Source organism: Tubulanus polymorphus, chromosome 2 (assembly GCF_964204645.1).
Source record: "Tubulanus polymorphus chromosome 2, tnTubPoly1.2, whole genome shotgun sequence".
Classification (NCBI taxonomy): Eukaryota; Metazoa; Nemertea; class Palaeonemertea; order Tubulaniformes; family Tubulanidae; genus Tubulanus; species Tubulanus polymorphus.
Genome location: NC_134026.1, coordinates 22,729,140 through 22,745,658, shown reverse-complemented (window position 1 = coordinate 22,745,658; position 16,519 = coordinate 22,729,140). Strand labels below are relative to the sequence as shown.

Sequence of the window (16,519 nt, the reverse complement as noted above, 5' to 3'; positions counted from 1 at the left end):
TCTGTTGCTAGCATAATACTTTCCAGGGAGTTGAACACAAGTGGCAAAATGGACTGCACGGAAGCGATGCAGCTCGGACTTGGTATTTCAGTTATATTATTCGGTGGCTAGCAAAAAGATAGTCCATAGCTTAAAAATGTCAACGAAAAAGGATAGCTCAAAGACGACGGGGGAAGGATCATCTAATTCCAAGACAAAAGATACAAAGGAGAAAGACAAATTGCCACCGGATCAGACGAATTCTGATGCGAAATCTGACGTTACCTCTTTGAGTTCGTCTTCCACTACATCCTTCAATCGGATTCTATCGCTTTGTCAGAAAGGGGATTGGGTCCTTTTGGATCAGACTTTGAGGAACATCGACAAAGGAAATCCAGACTTATCTCTCGCAGATGAGGTAAGTGAATGGCGGAGATTGATTAAGTCAGAATAGTAACCTTTTTTGTCTAGTTGGACTATACAACATATATAAACGATTATAAACTATGTATTAGTCCATGGTTGGACTGATTGGTAATCATCCAGTAACAATTGTGTTGTTTCGGAGATCATGAATTAATACTTGCAGAAGTTATCAGTTAAGAATATAAAGAAGTATTCTCATCGAGATACACAGAATAGAATAACACCCCGCCTAATACCGGAAAAGTAGCTTTGAATAAGATTCATTCAAACCTTCAAATCATAGATAAGGATCACTATCGTGAAACACAGTTTAAAGGATATCCATCCATAATTGATGAAAATTATGTAGTTTTGTTACACCTTGAAAAGTAGAAAAATATCATTTAAAGCACGAATTTGTAGTCAATGTAAGGATGTCTATATTCAATGTCATCAGTTTTTCAAAACGCAAGAAAATTAAATCAGATTAGATTGTAGACAATGTGTGAATGCGACAAAATATTATTATATTTGTTTGTTACGTTGGATAGATACCTAATTGATTGAAAGGACATGGAAATGCGTCATGAATACTAACAACTGTAGGCCATGAATTTAAAATGATTCCCTAACTTTCGAATTCCTAATTAATAAACTGGTTGGACGATGAGTGCAGTTCTATGAATCGATATTTAGTGCAAATCTAAAAACGTATTCGATCCAATTATTTTACGGATAATGAGCTTGACGATTTACAATCCTTCACAATGGGCGTCGGTGTTCAAACAAAGCGTTAAAATTCACTAGGCCTATACAATTTCACAATGTCTCTCATTCGCAAACTCGAACCTGTTTAATCAATTATAAATTCTCTCTAATTTTTCATGGTAGTTCTTCAAATAAAGGTCTTTGCCCTCGAATCATTTCTTATTTATATATGCCGTTTGATGAAAATTATTTTTGAGCTGGTAGAATCTACTCGCGAAGGGCAAAATCATGATGTCAAGATTTAGTTGAAATTTATATAATTTACATATTTGTATATATATACTGTGAAGAAAAAATAATCAAAATTGCTTTGATCGGATTGGAAGATGATTTTTCAATTTAGCACGACCTCATGAATTCTATGATATGTGGTGATGAAGTAGACCCTGCCTTCCATCACCCAAACGACGATACATCAAACGCGCGAGTTTTATTGCGAATAAAACTGACAGAGCACTAATGAGTTGGATAGGATGTATATTTTCAATTTGACGTCATAAGAGATTGTGATTATAGCTAGACCAGTGCGAATCATGTTTCTTATAATGTACTTATACGATCATTTTTACATCGGGCTCGTTCATTTTTTTTACCACGCCAAGTGTGGTTTTTCACATTCTAACTAAAACAGTTAATCGTTCTGAAATGAAATGTCTTTTTAATTCGAAGATTTGTTTTTGTTTTACAGAACACTGGAATCACTCCTCTTATGATAGCGGTCCGTGAGAATAAGTTGGTCATTGCAGAGCGTCTAATAGATTTGGGTGCAAATATCAATGATAAGGCTAAGGTAATGAATACAAATATATACGTAAGATGACTTTGCCATTGGAAAATGGCGCGGATGTTGTCTTGACGATTCAGGAAAAAACAACTAATTTGACAACAAACACCATTCCTGTATCCTTTGAATTGACTCTTTCATCCAACATCATCGTTTGGATTCCGGAAATAATCAATGGCCTCCGTCCTGAAAAACCAATGCTGTAGAAAATGAAATATTTGTGTTGTAAGCCATCAGATGATGGTCTAGATCACATCTTAACAAATAACAATCATTTGCTCCATTTGAGGAAGGTTTGGCATCAACATATATTTTTACCCGTAAACTCATCGGATTAGTATAGCAAAATCTGTTTGTGGTCTAATATTTTCATGGAATTTTCACTTCCCGTCGGCATTGATTGTCAGCGTACCAGTAGGCCTTATACTCAATATGGAGAATCGCCGTATTCGGTCGGTCGAAAGATTTACGTCGATTATCAAAAATCAATGGCAGTTCAGTATATGAAAAATCAGCGATTGGTTTGGATTCAATAAGGCTAGCTGTGGCTTAGTGAAATCGGGATGCAGAAAATCAACTGCAAGCTGAGTCTCCAGCCACGTCTACAATTGCAAATGAGTTTGTACCGACTGCACTGGCGATTTTTTTCTTGACAAATTTTCCAACTTTTTTAATTGATTATCATCCGCTTTTCACTTCTCTTTTTAATTCCACTGATTGCGGATAGTCAACAGTTTAGGTTTCTCGAATGATCTGTATATGTTTATATTTCATATTGGGCACACTCACGTTTGTAACATCGATAATCGCAATGGCAATAATTCATTTATTCCTGTCTATTCCACTCCATCGGAGAGAGGTTTACGTAAGAATTCTTATCTCTAAGAATACATTTAGTTTTCGTATAAAGTTTTCTTCTTTTCTCGTCTATACCGGTTTCCACTCTCCCGTGGAAAAAAATTTACACAGAATACTCTGTTATATTCAGTTGTCAAATCAAGTAGCGTCAAGTTTGATACAGTGGAACTAACGTTTAACGTGTAGAGATCGAGTCATCGGACAAAATAATATGACTCTTTTTCTCCTATGAATATTGAACCGTCCTGCGCAATTAAAACATTATTCCTACAACAAAAAAATCACGAGCATGCTTATTCCATGGCCGGAATCTATCTTTCTCATCGTCTGTGATGGAGTAGAGAGCTCTTCGCATAATTAGAGGACATAATTCCATGTTCTGTGAGTTCCATGTTCAGTTGTGTAAGGGATCCGTAAGTTTGTCAATGGGTTGGTGATGAGCCAGACAAACTTTCAAGAGATCTACTAAGGTGGTCTACAAATTATAATGATTGTTATTTAAATGACCTATGACCTAAATGACCTGATATATGTATATATACATATATATATATACAGTACTACTGTACAGTACTACTGGTTCTACCTCTGGGAATAGATTATTTCATTTTTTTCAGGTTAGGCTCTTATCTCATGATGCAATATTTAAATGAATATATGATAATGCGAGAGAATACTGAATCATTCCATTCCATTTCTACAATAAAGACATGGCATTTTGACACATCAATATCATCATTACAGGAGATATTCAACTTATACTTTTATCATATTTCAAATAAGAGCAAGCTCATTATAACATCGTTATATAAAGCACTATATAGTTTATTCTAAAATATTCAAGTTGATATGGTTCCGTATACATTATTAGGGAGTACCGGTACACGTCTGACACTACTTTCCGGGTTTCAAGCGAATATATTGGCGGCCTGGCTTCGCAGTTGATGAAGTGTCTCATTTATTGTTGGCAAATAGATGTTAGATTTTCTGAAATCACCGGTTGAAATGCGCTCTCAGGCCCCGGAGTCTGCGACTATCGATATCTTTTACAACCAACGATGCAGTCATCTGCATCGTATGATATATGATCGACAATTATTGGCAACGTTGAAGTAACAAGTACATTTTGGCGTTATTATGATGAAAAGCCTGGCTGTTGTCCCACCATAGCGGCTTATGACTTAATGACGCGTACCAATCCTTATTTCTATCAAAACATGTATGTGTGTGAAAAGCAAAAATATTAATTCGATTATGTGGAGACTAGTAATTAACGCCAAAAAACTAAAATCCCCGCAATTATCAATCTCTATAAAAAGATATTTGATTTTACGAGTGTTCATTTACAAAAATCTGTTTACTACGTAGAATCCCCTTATTGTATTGCGCACGCGTTTAGGTCTATTACTGCAATTTCCAAAGAAACTAATGAGCCATGAAATTTGAAAAAAGCCCACCAGATATTCATTAAATTAATGAAGATTTCTTCATTAAGTCTACATATGTATGAATATTTTTTTATACCCTGTCAGAAGGTAACGTCGGTTAATATTTTGTAGATATGTAGTCATTCTGGTATAAGGGTTAATAAAATAAGCTTGTATGCTTATGGTGTGTACTGACAGGTAGAGATGTATGACTAGATGCTGACTATTCATCATGTTACTCTGTGTTCAGATAGGACAGTATTTTCATTGAGATTCCAAAACCAGCCGAAATGTATTCATCTTAAATATCAGATAACTGAAAACGATGGTATTGAAGTTGCAAAATTGTTGGTGTTTTCAATTCCCAAATATTTTATTCATCGGGAGGAGGACTTTTTGTGGCCCGTTGTAGGTTATATATATATATATATATATATATATATATATATATATATATATATATATATATATATATATATATATATATATATATATATATATATATATATATATATATATATATATATATATATATATATATATATATATATATATATATATATATATATATATATATATATATATATATATATATATATATACAAATATAAATTACAGGGGAATTGAATACGCGTAAAATTCAACTACGACTACTATGTAAACAAGACTCAAGTCCTCGTTAGTGGAAATATTGACTTAATTTTTCAAAACACTGGTTTTTACGCAATAGATAGGAAAGAGAACTCTCAGGCGATAGGCTTCAGAAAAAAAATCATTGCGCAGAAATTACTGATCAAATATTTCAGTTCGGTTTGATGGATAAATCGTTTGTTACTGGGACATGTAAGGATTACAGCATTTCCAATTAGATACGGTTCGAAGGGCAGTCAGCATGGTGCAAAACGTTCTTCCGAGTTAGAATTGGTTTATACGAAATGTCCGCTAACACATTCAAGCGGGCAGAGTTTGAAACTTGGAAGCCTTTGTCTTAGAACTAGGATCATTGAAATCTATGATTTAATTCGCTGTTATACGTATCAAAAGAACGATATGATACGATATAAATTTCTCGCGATATATTTATTTCTATTTTCATTATTTACGTAGCAACATCCGTAAGTGGCGTGACATATTTCCATTTTTTCGTTCGCTTGCTTGTTGATGTCGATAGAAAAAAGATTCATATATTCAAATTTGCATTAACTAATAATTCAATGATTAGCCTTGATAGATTAAAGCTATAGGGGGTTTACGTCAGCCAAATTAATAACACGTTCTCCCACTGCTTTTATGTGACAAGTGAAAACTGGAAATCACGAAATCACCCAAGTGCAAGTTGTCAAGTGCGCCGAGTGGCAGGCATTTCCGTTGTTTGGAAATCAAGTTTCTACGTATTTGAAGTTTTTTTTCAATATGCGTTTGTCCTCACGTTGCGAGGGACGTTCTCTTGCGTACATTACATTCGTTCGTCTAAATTCAGCGTATTCTGAGTACATGTATCACATCCCAAGACTCGGCGCAGACTTAAGTGCTTATTCGACGTGGAAAATAAAATGACAGACGATATGAAACAGAATTCAAAAGCGGAACTTAGCGTTTCCTTCTGAATATTCCGACAGTAACATGCATCGTAAATTATTGAATATATGTCACAAAAATCTATTTTGTTTTTAATTGTTTAACTAGGCAAATGGCCCATAATATGTAAGTTAAGTAATAATGCAATGGAAATATGACATCAACCAATGCAAGTCACAGAACAAGAGCAAAAACCGTTTTTCCTTTTCTTCTTTTTCACCTGGATTTCTAGAAGGGACATTGTGTGCATTATCTATCAATGATTTCAATACAGTAATCGGTTAAACTACATTATAGCACTTGTAAACAATAACGATAACTTTTCGAGTCGAGGACATTAATTCAGGGGCATCATTATATTATATATATAGTCAGTTGATTTACACATGAATTATAGATGAAAAGTTTCCAAATTGATTCAGAAATCTTTTTAAATTAACCGAATAAAGTATATATTTCAGGATGGACAAACAGCTGTGCATTATTGCGCGGCTTGTGCCAAAGATGATATGATGAAATTGCTGATCAACAGGAAAGCAGACGCCACTATAGCTGGTGGGGTAAGTTTGATACTAATAAATTTCATCTCAAATGTCTATTTTCATTGGATCTTGTGCCCGATTTGATGGTCAGTGGCTGAATAAATCAGACGTTGACGTTGTTTTGTTTCTATGGAAACCAGTCTATAGCAACAGGATGCTGGAGGCGATCACCCGAGAAGGCCGTACGATCTTTGAACCCTTTTTCTTCGATTATTGATGAACATTTGACGATGTACGAAAAAGAGGTCAAGATAATGGGAAATTTCGTTATTGGCTGCTGAGATGTTTTATGGTTGTTACCGAAGGTTTCTTTCGGCATAAACTTATTTTGCTTTCCTTGCGCTGTTTTTAGTTTAATGGATAAGCACTGTTTTCCCTTCCTGCATCGTGGCAACTTATTCATTGCGGTTGTGAATGGCTTCAGCCAACCAAACACGGAGTGTATGTCGCAATTAACAAACTCTGGCGACGAGTATCACGGACTCGCGAGTTTCTTACTCCATGGATGCACAAAACTACCATGGATCCATAATCAAAATTAACAATCAATAAATAAACGGTATAATATTTCTTATGACGAAAGATGAATAATTCTTCATGATTCGATGATTTGACAATATCAGAATTGTTAACTCTATTTAAACCTGACCCTAATCCAGGTGTCAATAATGTTCTTAGTTATATATAATTCAAATATATTCATAATATCGTCTTATGAAAATATATGCTATGTATATACATCTTAAAATTGTCATTTTATGGCACTTTTTAGATTAAATGTTGAACCTAAAATTAGAATAATGAGATATTTAATAATAAATCTCATCACCCATTCAGCAGCTTCACATACAAATTAAATCATTATTGACGCTCACACAGCTCTGCTACGACAACTGATTGAGTTTGCATGATGGCATTGTAATTAAATCTATTGTTATTTATGATCGGCTAATATAGCTCCATTTGGCGACTAAATTTATGGATTAGGACGCGTACGTATATCTACGCATTAAACGCCTGCCGATACGTTAGCGTTCTCCAAGATTTTATTGTTTTCCCTAATGGAGATTTTCGATTCTACTAGTGCTTGATAGTCATTTCCTCAAGAAATAACCATTTGATTTGATTGAGTGCGTGCAATAGGGACCGCCAGCACATGAACATTCACGAAGTCGTATGATTTTTAATGCCGGGGACAAAGATTCAAGGACCTTTTTCTCTGGCCATCAATTAGTCTGGATTTATTGTTTCTATGACGCCCACAATGAAAGAAACGAATAGACGAAAATCGAATACTGCACCAAAAATGAAATTGCTAATAATTGGATGAAAACGTGTTCAAAGTTTAAATCCCTAAAAGAAAAATATTCCGTATGTCCAAACAATGCATTTGTCCTTCAAAAAAAATTCATATCATTCAAAATCATAGACTGCAATTTTCGTTTGGCTATGAATTTTCAGGGTAAAGATCAAATACCATTACACGTAGCGGCTGCCCGCAGCAGCGGTGCGGTCCCCATTGTTCAGATGTTGCTCAAAGTTTCGGGGAAAGAGGGTCGTCTCATTATAGACAAGGTAAATATATATTCCAAGCTGTGGTTTAACATGTTCACGGGGGATTCAAATGCCAGATTTTACGTGCAGAATTTGTTATTTTTTTAATATAAAACTAACTCAATAGCAATGACTGCGTTGTGAAAATGACTAATAAGTGATCATTGCTGAATTTTTTGAGTGTAAAACTATATTTGGCTATCGTTTGAATCTGACTGAATTCATGATTGAGAATTGTCAAGTGTATATATTACTCAATTTCCATTCTCAGGATGGCTGTATTCCATTATTTCTGGCCACTGAAGCTGGTAATATTGCCGTCTGCAAGGAGCTGCTCAATCAACTCACTGAACAACAAGTCCACCTACAGCGAATGGTGAGTTTTGTATTTCATTATGTTCACCTTTTTTCTCGGGCATTCCTTTACCGATTTCGAAAGATTTACGAACAGAATTCTAGAAGGCTACAATTGGTCGTAGCACAGACAAATGTTTAATCGTGTGAGAATAACGGCTCCGATGCAGATTTGTAATTAATATTTCTACGGTGGAATACAATCGAATTATCATAGCTTTATGTGATACATTTGCTTTTGTGTTAGGTTTGAAATTGCAGCTGTGTTCACTCTAGTCCCGGACGCGCTTCATCAAATAAAATGTTGCCATAATGACGCTTTCAAATAGACGTATCGCGAGAATGTAATGACAAATACTGTCGGAGCTCACATATATTCTTGCCTTATTTTGTAATATGATAAGAGAGCTATGAAACACCAATTATTTACTGCGCAAAAATCCATGCAAAACTAAACACAATTTTACACAAATTCACAACGCAATATAAAATACCTATCACATTAAAAGAGTAATTGATAAAGTTCGCATGTATAGCACATAGTTGATGGATAGGTCCTTCATGGTGTCTGTTATATTTTTCTTAAGGATAATGGCGATTCAGTTTTACATACTGCTTGTCGTAAAAGAGATGTCGATCTTGCACGAATATTTATTGATGCGGGTGCCGCGGTTGATCTCCAAAATGTAAGTTCTGGCCTTCGTGGACTTCTTCGTGTTCGTGTTCGGTGAACCTTTTTATTTCACCTGAATGAAATTAAGTCATGGAAAACGATACTCTGATTATTCATTCATTCAAGATTTTTTAAACGAGGTCATTGTCATATTTACCATTCAGCACGAAGGCAAAACAGCGTTACATCTTGCGGCTTGGGAAGGTGATGAATTGCTGATCAAATACCTTTATCAATGTAAAGCCAACCCAAACGTCTATGACAAGGTAATAATGAAGAATTACATTATCAGATAATCAGTTATTTTCAGTGTTACAAACATTGACTTTAACATCGAAATTCGCCATTGTGAAGTAGCTACTGTTGCAGATAAGGTATTATTCATGCACTTGACGAACTTTATAAATCATCTAATTGAAAAACCGGAACTGGTTTTCCGCACGATCATGTTTCAAAAGAAATTCAATCCCCTATCTTTGATCTTTAGATTGATCGTAGTCCTCTTCATGTTGCTGCTGAAAGAGGAAACACGAATGTCGTCGAACTGTTAGTAGATAAATTCAGAGCGAATGTCTTAGCTCGGACGAAGGGTGGCAGCACACTGATGCATATAGCCTCTGAATTCGGTCATCCTGACACCGCTTTAGCATTTTTGAAGAAAGGGGTCCCATTGCATATGCCAAATAAGGTAACATTCCATTGCAAGATTATTTCTTTCCGGTTGAGGATTACACATCAAATCATGATAATGATGTTGTGAATCAAACTGATATATTATTTACAAATCATTTAATGAATGAAAGAAAAATCTTATTTATTGCTAATAAATTCTCTATCATTTAGAGCGGTGCAAAGTGCCTACATGCTGCGGCTACGCAAGGCCATACATCAGTTGTAAAGGCTTTACTTCTCAAAGGGGCATTAGTTGATGCCACTACCAAGGTAGATTCGGGTTCGAAATAAACTAAACTGAATCTGAAAAAAGCTGTCAAAGCTTGTGTATGGTATTTTCTATTCAATTTGTATCTAGGATGCATATACTGCCTTACACGTAGCTGTAGAAAAATGTAAGCCTCAAGTTGTGCAAACTTTACTTGGGTTTGGTGCTGAAGTTGAAATCAAGGGTGGAACGGTTAGTAAAGCATATTATCGCAACATCGCATATCAATGATAACAGTACTAACCTGAAAATGATTCTTTTACCAGGGTTTAGAAACTCCTTTGCATATTGCTGCTCGGGTTAAAGATGGTGAGAAATGCGCTGAAATGCTGTTGAAAAGTGGTGCTAATGTGAACGCAAGTAGAGAGGTAAAGTAAAGGATCTTATGTAAAATATGTTTGGTAGTAAAATCCTTTTGAAAAGTCTATCTTGTTCATTTATATTAAGTCATTGATTCATCATCTATTCTTTTTTACCGTTTTGTGGTACGTATCAGAATGGAGAAACGGCTTTACACATCGCTGCAAGACACGGGCAGTTGAAGATGATAAATGCTTTACTAGAAGAAGGTGCTGATCCAACTGCTCAATCGAAGGTAATCTGATAATTGATCAATTTTTCGCTCGCTGATGAGATTACATGTACTAATCATTTTTCAACCGTGCGTAACTTGTGCAATTTGATATATTCTAGGTGGGAGAAACAGCGCTGCATTCATCAATTCGGCACTGCCATTTTGATGTTGCCGATGCGCTGATTCAGTACGTCTGTCAGAACAAGTCAAGAATTGACGCTGTGATGCTAGTAAACCAACAAAATCTTGTACGTCTTTTTAAAATGTTTTTTTGTTATCCTAAAAGTAATTGATGAAATTTGATTCCACGATTTTCTTCAGGAAGGGGAGACACCTGTGCACTACGCTTGCGAACTTACTAAGTCTATGGCACACAAAGAATTTGAAGATACAGATATCATTAAGTTGCTGTTAGACTTTGATGGTGACAATGGAATTCAAACAAAATACGTGAGTCGTTAGAAAATACAGTGACCATATTGTATTACTCAAAGTTTTTAAGGCATATATCATGCATGAGGAATATCTACTCTTTCAGACTCAGGAGACCCCATTACATTACTGTGCAAGAGCAGGGAATGAGGATGTTCTACTCGAAACCGTAAAACATATAGGTCCAAATAAAGTACAAATAGCTGTCAACAAACAAGCTAAGGTATTTGAGAGGAAATCTGACAAAATCATCCATTAAATTGTATATTTTGCTAATTGAATATGCGGATTATTTCTAGAATGGTTGGTCACCTTTACTCGTGGCAAGTGAACAAGGTCATCTTGAGATAGTAAAAATCTTATTGAGGAATCATGCCAGAGTTGATGTTTTTGATGAGGTAATTGTCAATAGATTATGTCATTGGTACCTGTGCATTCTCTGAATACGTAAATAATGTACATACCTGTAATTTATATTTGTTAGCACGGAAAAGCAGCGTTACATTTATGCGCTGAAAGTGGCCACGAAGAAGTAGCTGACGTTTTGCTGTGGCATAAGGCATTCGTAAATGCCAAGTCAAAAGTTGGCGTTACCCCACTTCACTTAGCTGCCCAAAATGGTTACAATAAGTTGGTAAAACTATTAATTGAAACCCACAGCGCCACTATTGATGCTTTATCATTGGTAAGTATATCTGACATCCATTCATCATATTGCTTTGTAAACTTTAAATCGTAATTCCATGAATCAATTGATTACTACTATATTGGTTGGTTTTCCTTTTTCAGGCCAAAAAGACCCCTTTACATATGGCTGCTCAAAATGGTAGAATTGAAGTGTGTAGCACATTACTGAAGATGAACGCTGATGCCAATGCAACCGACAATGTAGGTAGAATATTTTTTATTGTTTAGGAATATTTAAACTTAACTTTTCTCTGTAATTTCTATTGAAGCATGGAAAATAATTTCCATTGTAGCATGGTCAAACACCTCTGCATCTGGCAGCAGAAAACGATCATTCGGATGTAGTAAAGTTGTTCTTGAAATATAAACCAGAGCTTGTGACTATGGCCAATACGGTTAGTAGATATCGGCAGCATATACTCAAAATATTTAACAAAATGTACACATAAACATTTTCTATAATTTTTCATGCTTTTACTTCTAAACACTATCGTCTATCAAAAATGATCGCACATATACACATTTTATGACATAGTTAAACCACCACTCAAATCTCATGATTTCTCTCGTCTCTCATCATTCTTTCTTACAACAATGTCTACAATCTATCAACTCTCAACAGGATTCCGTAAGTATCTCTTGTGATAGGGAAGTGACTACAACCGTTCACGTTACATAGATAGTTGGAGATTAATCCAATCTAGTTGAATTGGTGTGAAGTAGTATCAATGCGTAATTGTTGACTTGTCTTGTGGAAATGTCATTGTGCAGTCATCTATACTAACAATTTTAAAAGTGTTTGTTTTGTCAGCACTTGTCTTGTAATACATCCTATATATAAACCTTGGGCAGTGTTTAGTTTGAATTGAACATTTTGCATCGTGTGGTTTAGTTCGTTGTGTGACCTGACCTGCCTCACATGCAACGTGTCATAAATTCAGGCATTATCAGGTACATATGATCAAAGATCATCAGATTTTCATGAGGTTTGAAAATATTTCAGAATGGAATGACCTGTGCACATATTGCTGCGTCGAAAGGAAGTGTGGCTGTAATCAAGGAATTGATGAGGTTCAATAAGGTTATTGTCACTACTGCACGGAATCGGGTATGTATTAAGCAATAGATACACTTACTGAATCTCAGAATGAATTGGCTTCTGATCTCACAAATCTGATCTCTTTTACAGACAAATGATTCTCTAGCACTGCACCTAGCAGCAGGTGGTGGACATAAAGAAGTTGTAAGAGTTTTGTTAGAAGCTGGAGCTAGTGCTACTGATGAAAATGCTGTAAGCGATATTCTCTTCTTCTAAATCATGTATTTACTGATTGTGACACTGAATTTAACTTAAACCTGTATATGAATTGGAAACTCTATATCAATAGCTAAATTTTCTATATTCAGGACGGCATGACAGCAATTCATCTGGCTGCCAAATATGGCCATGTATCGATAATGGATGTTCTAAAATCTCATATAGCGCTGAAAATAACAAGCAAGAAGACGGGTCTGACTGCATTACATGTGGCAGCTCATTATGGACAAATTGACTTTGTAAGAGAAATGGCAATATACATTCCAGTAACAATTAAAGGCGAACAACCTCTGGTGGACAGTACAGTAAAAGACTTGACAGCAGAGGTCAGAGCATTAACTACCGAGGTGGGTAACACTTGGATATCCAAATTTATCTTATTGGTATCAAGTAAATCTTGATTTAGATGAAAGATTATCAAGAAAAATTCGATTTGAATGCAGAATTTCGTTTCAGTATGCGTTAACTCCACTGCATTTAGCTGCACAATCCGGACATGAGTCTGTTGCGCGACTTCTTTTAAATTCACCCGGAGTCATGGTTGATTCAACAACTGCTATTCAGGTAAGATGCAGTTCCGATATGCCGTATTGGAAGGAGTTTATGGAAGCAAATATGATTGATTAGCACAAACATCCTAGTTTATCACATTTAACTCAGATTTTGTATTTTTTTTGAAGGGTGCAATTCCCTTACATCTAGCTGCACAAAATGGTCATACTGTGGTTGCCAGTCTTCTATTGAGTAAATCAACTAATCAACTTCACGTTAAGGACAAGCGAGGACGAACTGCTTTGAATTTGGCTGCTGCAAATGGTCACATAAACATGGTTTCATTGCTTCTCGGTCAAGGGGCTGATATCAACACAGCTGACAAGGTAACTGATTATTTCTGATCGTTGTAGTTTGACTGCAAATAATGAAATGTTTTATGTAAATATGTACGTGTTTATCATAGAATGGTTGGACCTCACTGCATTTTGCTGGCAAGGCTGGTTACTTGGAAGTAGTCAAATTACTTGTAGAAGGTGGGGCATCTCCTAAGTTTGAAACTAAAGATGGACGGGTTCCGCTGTGCTACGCTACTGCTGCAGGACACACTGATGTTGTCAGCTATCTGATGAAGAAAGACCACAGCACTCAACATTTAATGGATGACCAAAAGGCAATAGATTTTTTACATTTCTCAATATTCTCTAAGAATTGACTATCAGTACTTGCTATTGAGTATCTAATTTTTTTTTCAGTTTGTGTTTGATTTAATGGCTTGTTCAAAGATGAATAACAATAAATCTATTCAAGAGTTCATCCTACTATCACCAGCTCCAGTGGATACAGCGGGCAAATTATCGAATCACTTTCACACCCTCGCTATCAAAGAAAAGGAACGTGCCAAAGACTTAATTGCTGCAGGGCAATACTGTGAAGCTATGGCAACTGATTTGTTGGCCATCGCATCGAGCATGGGTGCTAATACTACAGGATTGTTGCTACGATCAGTTGACTGTCGCGGGACACCGTTCTTGGATGTTTTAATTGAAAATGAACAGAAAGAAGTCGTAGCTCATCCAGCAGTCCAAAAATATCTTTCAGAGGTTTGGATGGGCAATTTACATTGGCAGACATGGAAAATCGTGTTAGTCTTTCTGGTGTTTTTGCTGTTACCGCCAATATGGATAGCCTTTTCGTTGCCATTCAAACATAAATACAATCGTGTGCCTATCATCAAGTTTCTATCATACTTAGTATCGCATATATATTTTATTACCTTGTTGGTGATTGTGACAGTCTATCCATTAACGCCGATCTGGCAATCCGGTAACTTGATTCCGCATTGGTATGAATGGTTATTGCTAGCCTGGTTTTCCGGCCTTCTTGTGTCAGAACTGACAAATCCTGGTGATCGTAATGGCCTCGGATGGCTTCGAGTTGTCATTATCGGAATTGGATCAATTGGTATTTTTACGCATTTGATGGCCTTCGCCGCTGCAAACAGATTCCAATGTATATACATAAGAAATCAGTTCTTTGCCAGTTCACTCCTTTTGTGTTTTGTACAATTACTTGATTTTCTATCATTTCACCATTTATTCGGACCGTGGGCCATAATAATACGCGATTTGATGCGCGATCTCATTCGATTTCTGGTGATCTTGTTCATTTTCATGGCTGGATTTACGTTTCATATTGCGGCGATGTACCAATATGTGGAACCAGCTTCACCTGAAGAGGGATATGGAGATGGAACCGGTGAAGGGTTACCGTCTGGAACTGCTCAATTGAATATCCTTCAAGCTTTCGAATTGTTATTCTTTTCGCTTTTTGGATTAGTCGAGCCGAATAACTTGCCACCGATAAATCGCAATCCGTTCTGGACAATAACTCTCGTGAAAGCAGTTTTCGGAATTTACGAAATAGTGACACTTATCGTACTGATAAACTTACTCATCGCTATGATGTCGGATACTTATCAACGAATTCAAGCACAATCCGACACGGAATGGAAGTTTGGACGAGCTAAACTTATTCGAAATATGAATCGCACATCTGCGACCCCTTCACCCATGATACTCATTACTAAACTGTTCATGTATCTTAAAATTGCATACAAGCACAGAGGTAAAATAGATTTACCCATTGCCGGATACCAGTTAATACATCAAAAATGTTCAAGAACATAGCATGTCACAGAATACGTATTTGTATTTTTGCAGGAAAGGTTTGTGGTGCTCAGGCTCAGGAATATATAAATGAAGAAGAAGTTTTAGATGCCCAATCTGATTCAAGATCAGTTGACTTACTGGCTCATACATCTGTAACATGGCTACGTAATGTAATGAGGAGGGGGACACAAGTTGCCCCCGAAGGTAGTACGTATCACTAGATGTAACAAAACTATTGCAATTTGCAAGCTGTAGATGGCTACATCGGGTTCAATTGATGGGGTTTTAAGGGGCCAGTCATTATCTATATAGGATACGAATTATATCGCAATCTTTTTATCGACAGGTGACTTCCTGCACCAGCATCACCAATCCGGTCCACATAGAATAGAGGATGTAGTAGACTGGGACAGCGTAGTGTCTAAGTATCTCGGAATGCATGGCTTGTCAGAACCTGAGACAAGTGACCAGCAGGATGCACAAGAAAATGCTACGAATGACTCCACAAACAAGGATGAAAAAGCAGAGAAAACACCCAAAGAAAATGGTGTCATAGCATAAAAACATTTCTCACTAAGAATTAGATATGAGCCTTATTTTTTGTTGATATCATGCTTTCTACTCCATCCAAAATGTTGCATTTCCTATCCATCTATACGAATTATGCATAGGCCTCAAGTTTGTTCTCGTATTAGACAATTATGCAGATTTTTCAGCTTTCAGTCAGGAAGAGTGATCGTGAGCAAGTTACAGTACAGTATTTTTTCAAATGTTGTATACGTAAAGGGGATATTTATGCACTATATAGTTATAACGTAACTGCTACATACCAAAATATATCAAGTAGAATATGAAATATGAAGGAAAATTAATGTGATATATTTATATACAAAATAATATCAAAAGAATTGTTCTTGCTTTTGAAAATATTGTTTCATGTCACCCAAACGTATATAAAGCTATATTGTGATCATTATAATTCA

At 36.0% G+C, this 16,519-nt stretch overlaps 1 protein-coding gene across 1 annotated transcript; it reads left to right on the top strand.

The window, feature by feature from the left end:
• The first annotated feature begins 136 nt into the window (after positions 1 to 136).
• LOC141899048 (uncharacterized) lies at positions 137 to 16,387 on the top strand. The gene is made up of 28 exons (XM_074785200.1): positions 137 to 397; positions 1,841 to 1,942; positions 6,261 to 6,359; positions 7,803 to 7,916; positions 8,167 to 8,271; positions 8,837 to 8,935; positions 9,087 to 9,188; positions 9,410 to 9,610; positions 9,766 to 9,864; positions 9,953 to 10,054; positions 10,129 to 10,230; positions 10,359 to 10,457; positions 10,556 to 10,684; positions 10,758 to 10,886; positions 10,975 to 11,091; positions 11,168 to 11,266; positions 11,353 to 11,553; positions 11,658 to 11,756; positions 11,849 to 11,950; positions 12,559 to 12,663; positions 12,745 to 12,846; positions 12,963 to 13,199; positions 13,330 to 13,437; positions 13,554 to 13,751; positions 13,832 to 14,038; positions 14,121 to 15,492; positions 15,588 to 15,740; positions 15,883 to 16,387. The coding sequence occupies exons 1-28, from the start codon at positions 137 to 139 to the stop codon at positions 16,095 to 16,097; spliced, it is 5,058 nt and encodes a 1,685-aa protein (XP_074641301.1). The 3' UTR covers positions 16,098 to 16,387.
• The last annotated feature ends 132 nt before the right edge of the window (positions 16,388 to 16,519 follow it).

Excerpts from the sequence above, each read along its gene's own strand:
- LOC141899048 (XM_074785200.1), top strand. The coding sequence starts at position 137 with ATGTCAACGAAAAAGGATAGCTCAAAGACGACGGGGGAAGGATCATCT. Across the intron at positions 11,267-11,352 it reads GAGTTGATGTTTTTGATGAG|CACGGAAAAGCAGCGTTACA; the intron begins GTAATTGTCAAT and ends TATATTTGTTAG. Across the intron at positions 14,039-14,120 it reads ATTTAATGGATGACCAAAAG|TTTGTGTTTGATTTAATGGC; the intron begins GCAATAGATTTT and ends TTTTTTTTTCAG.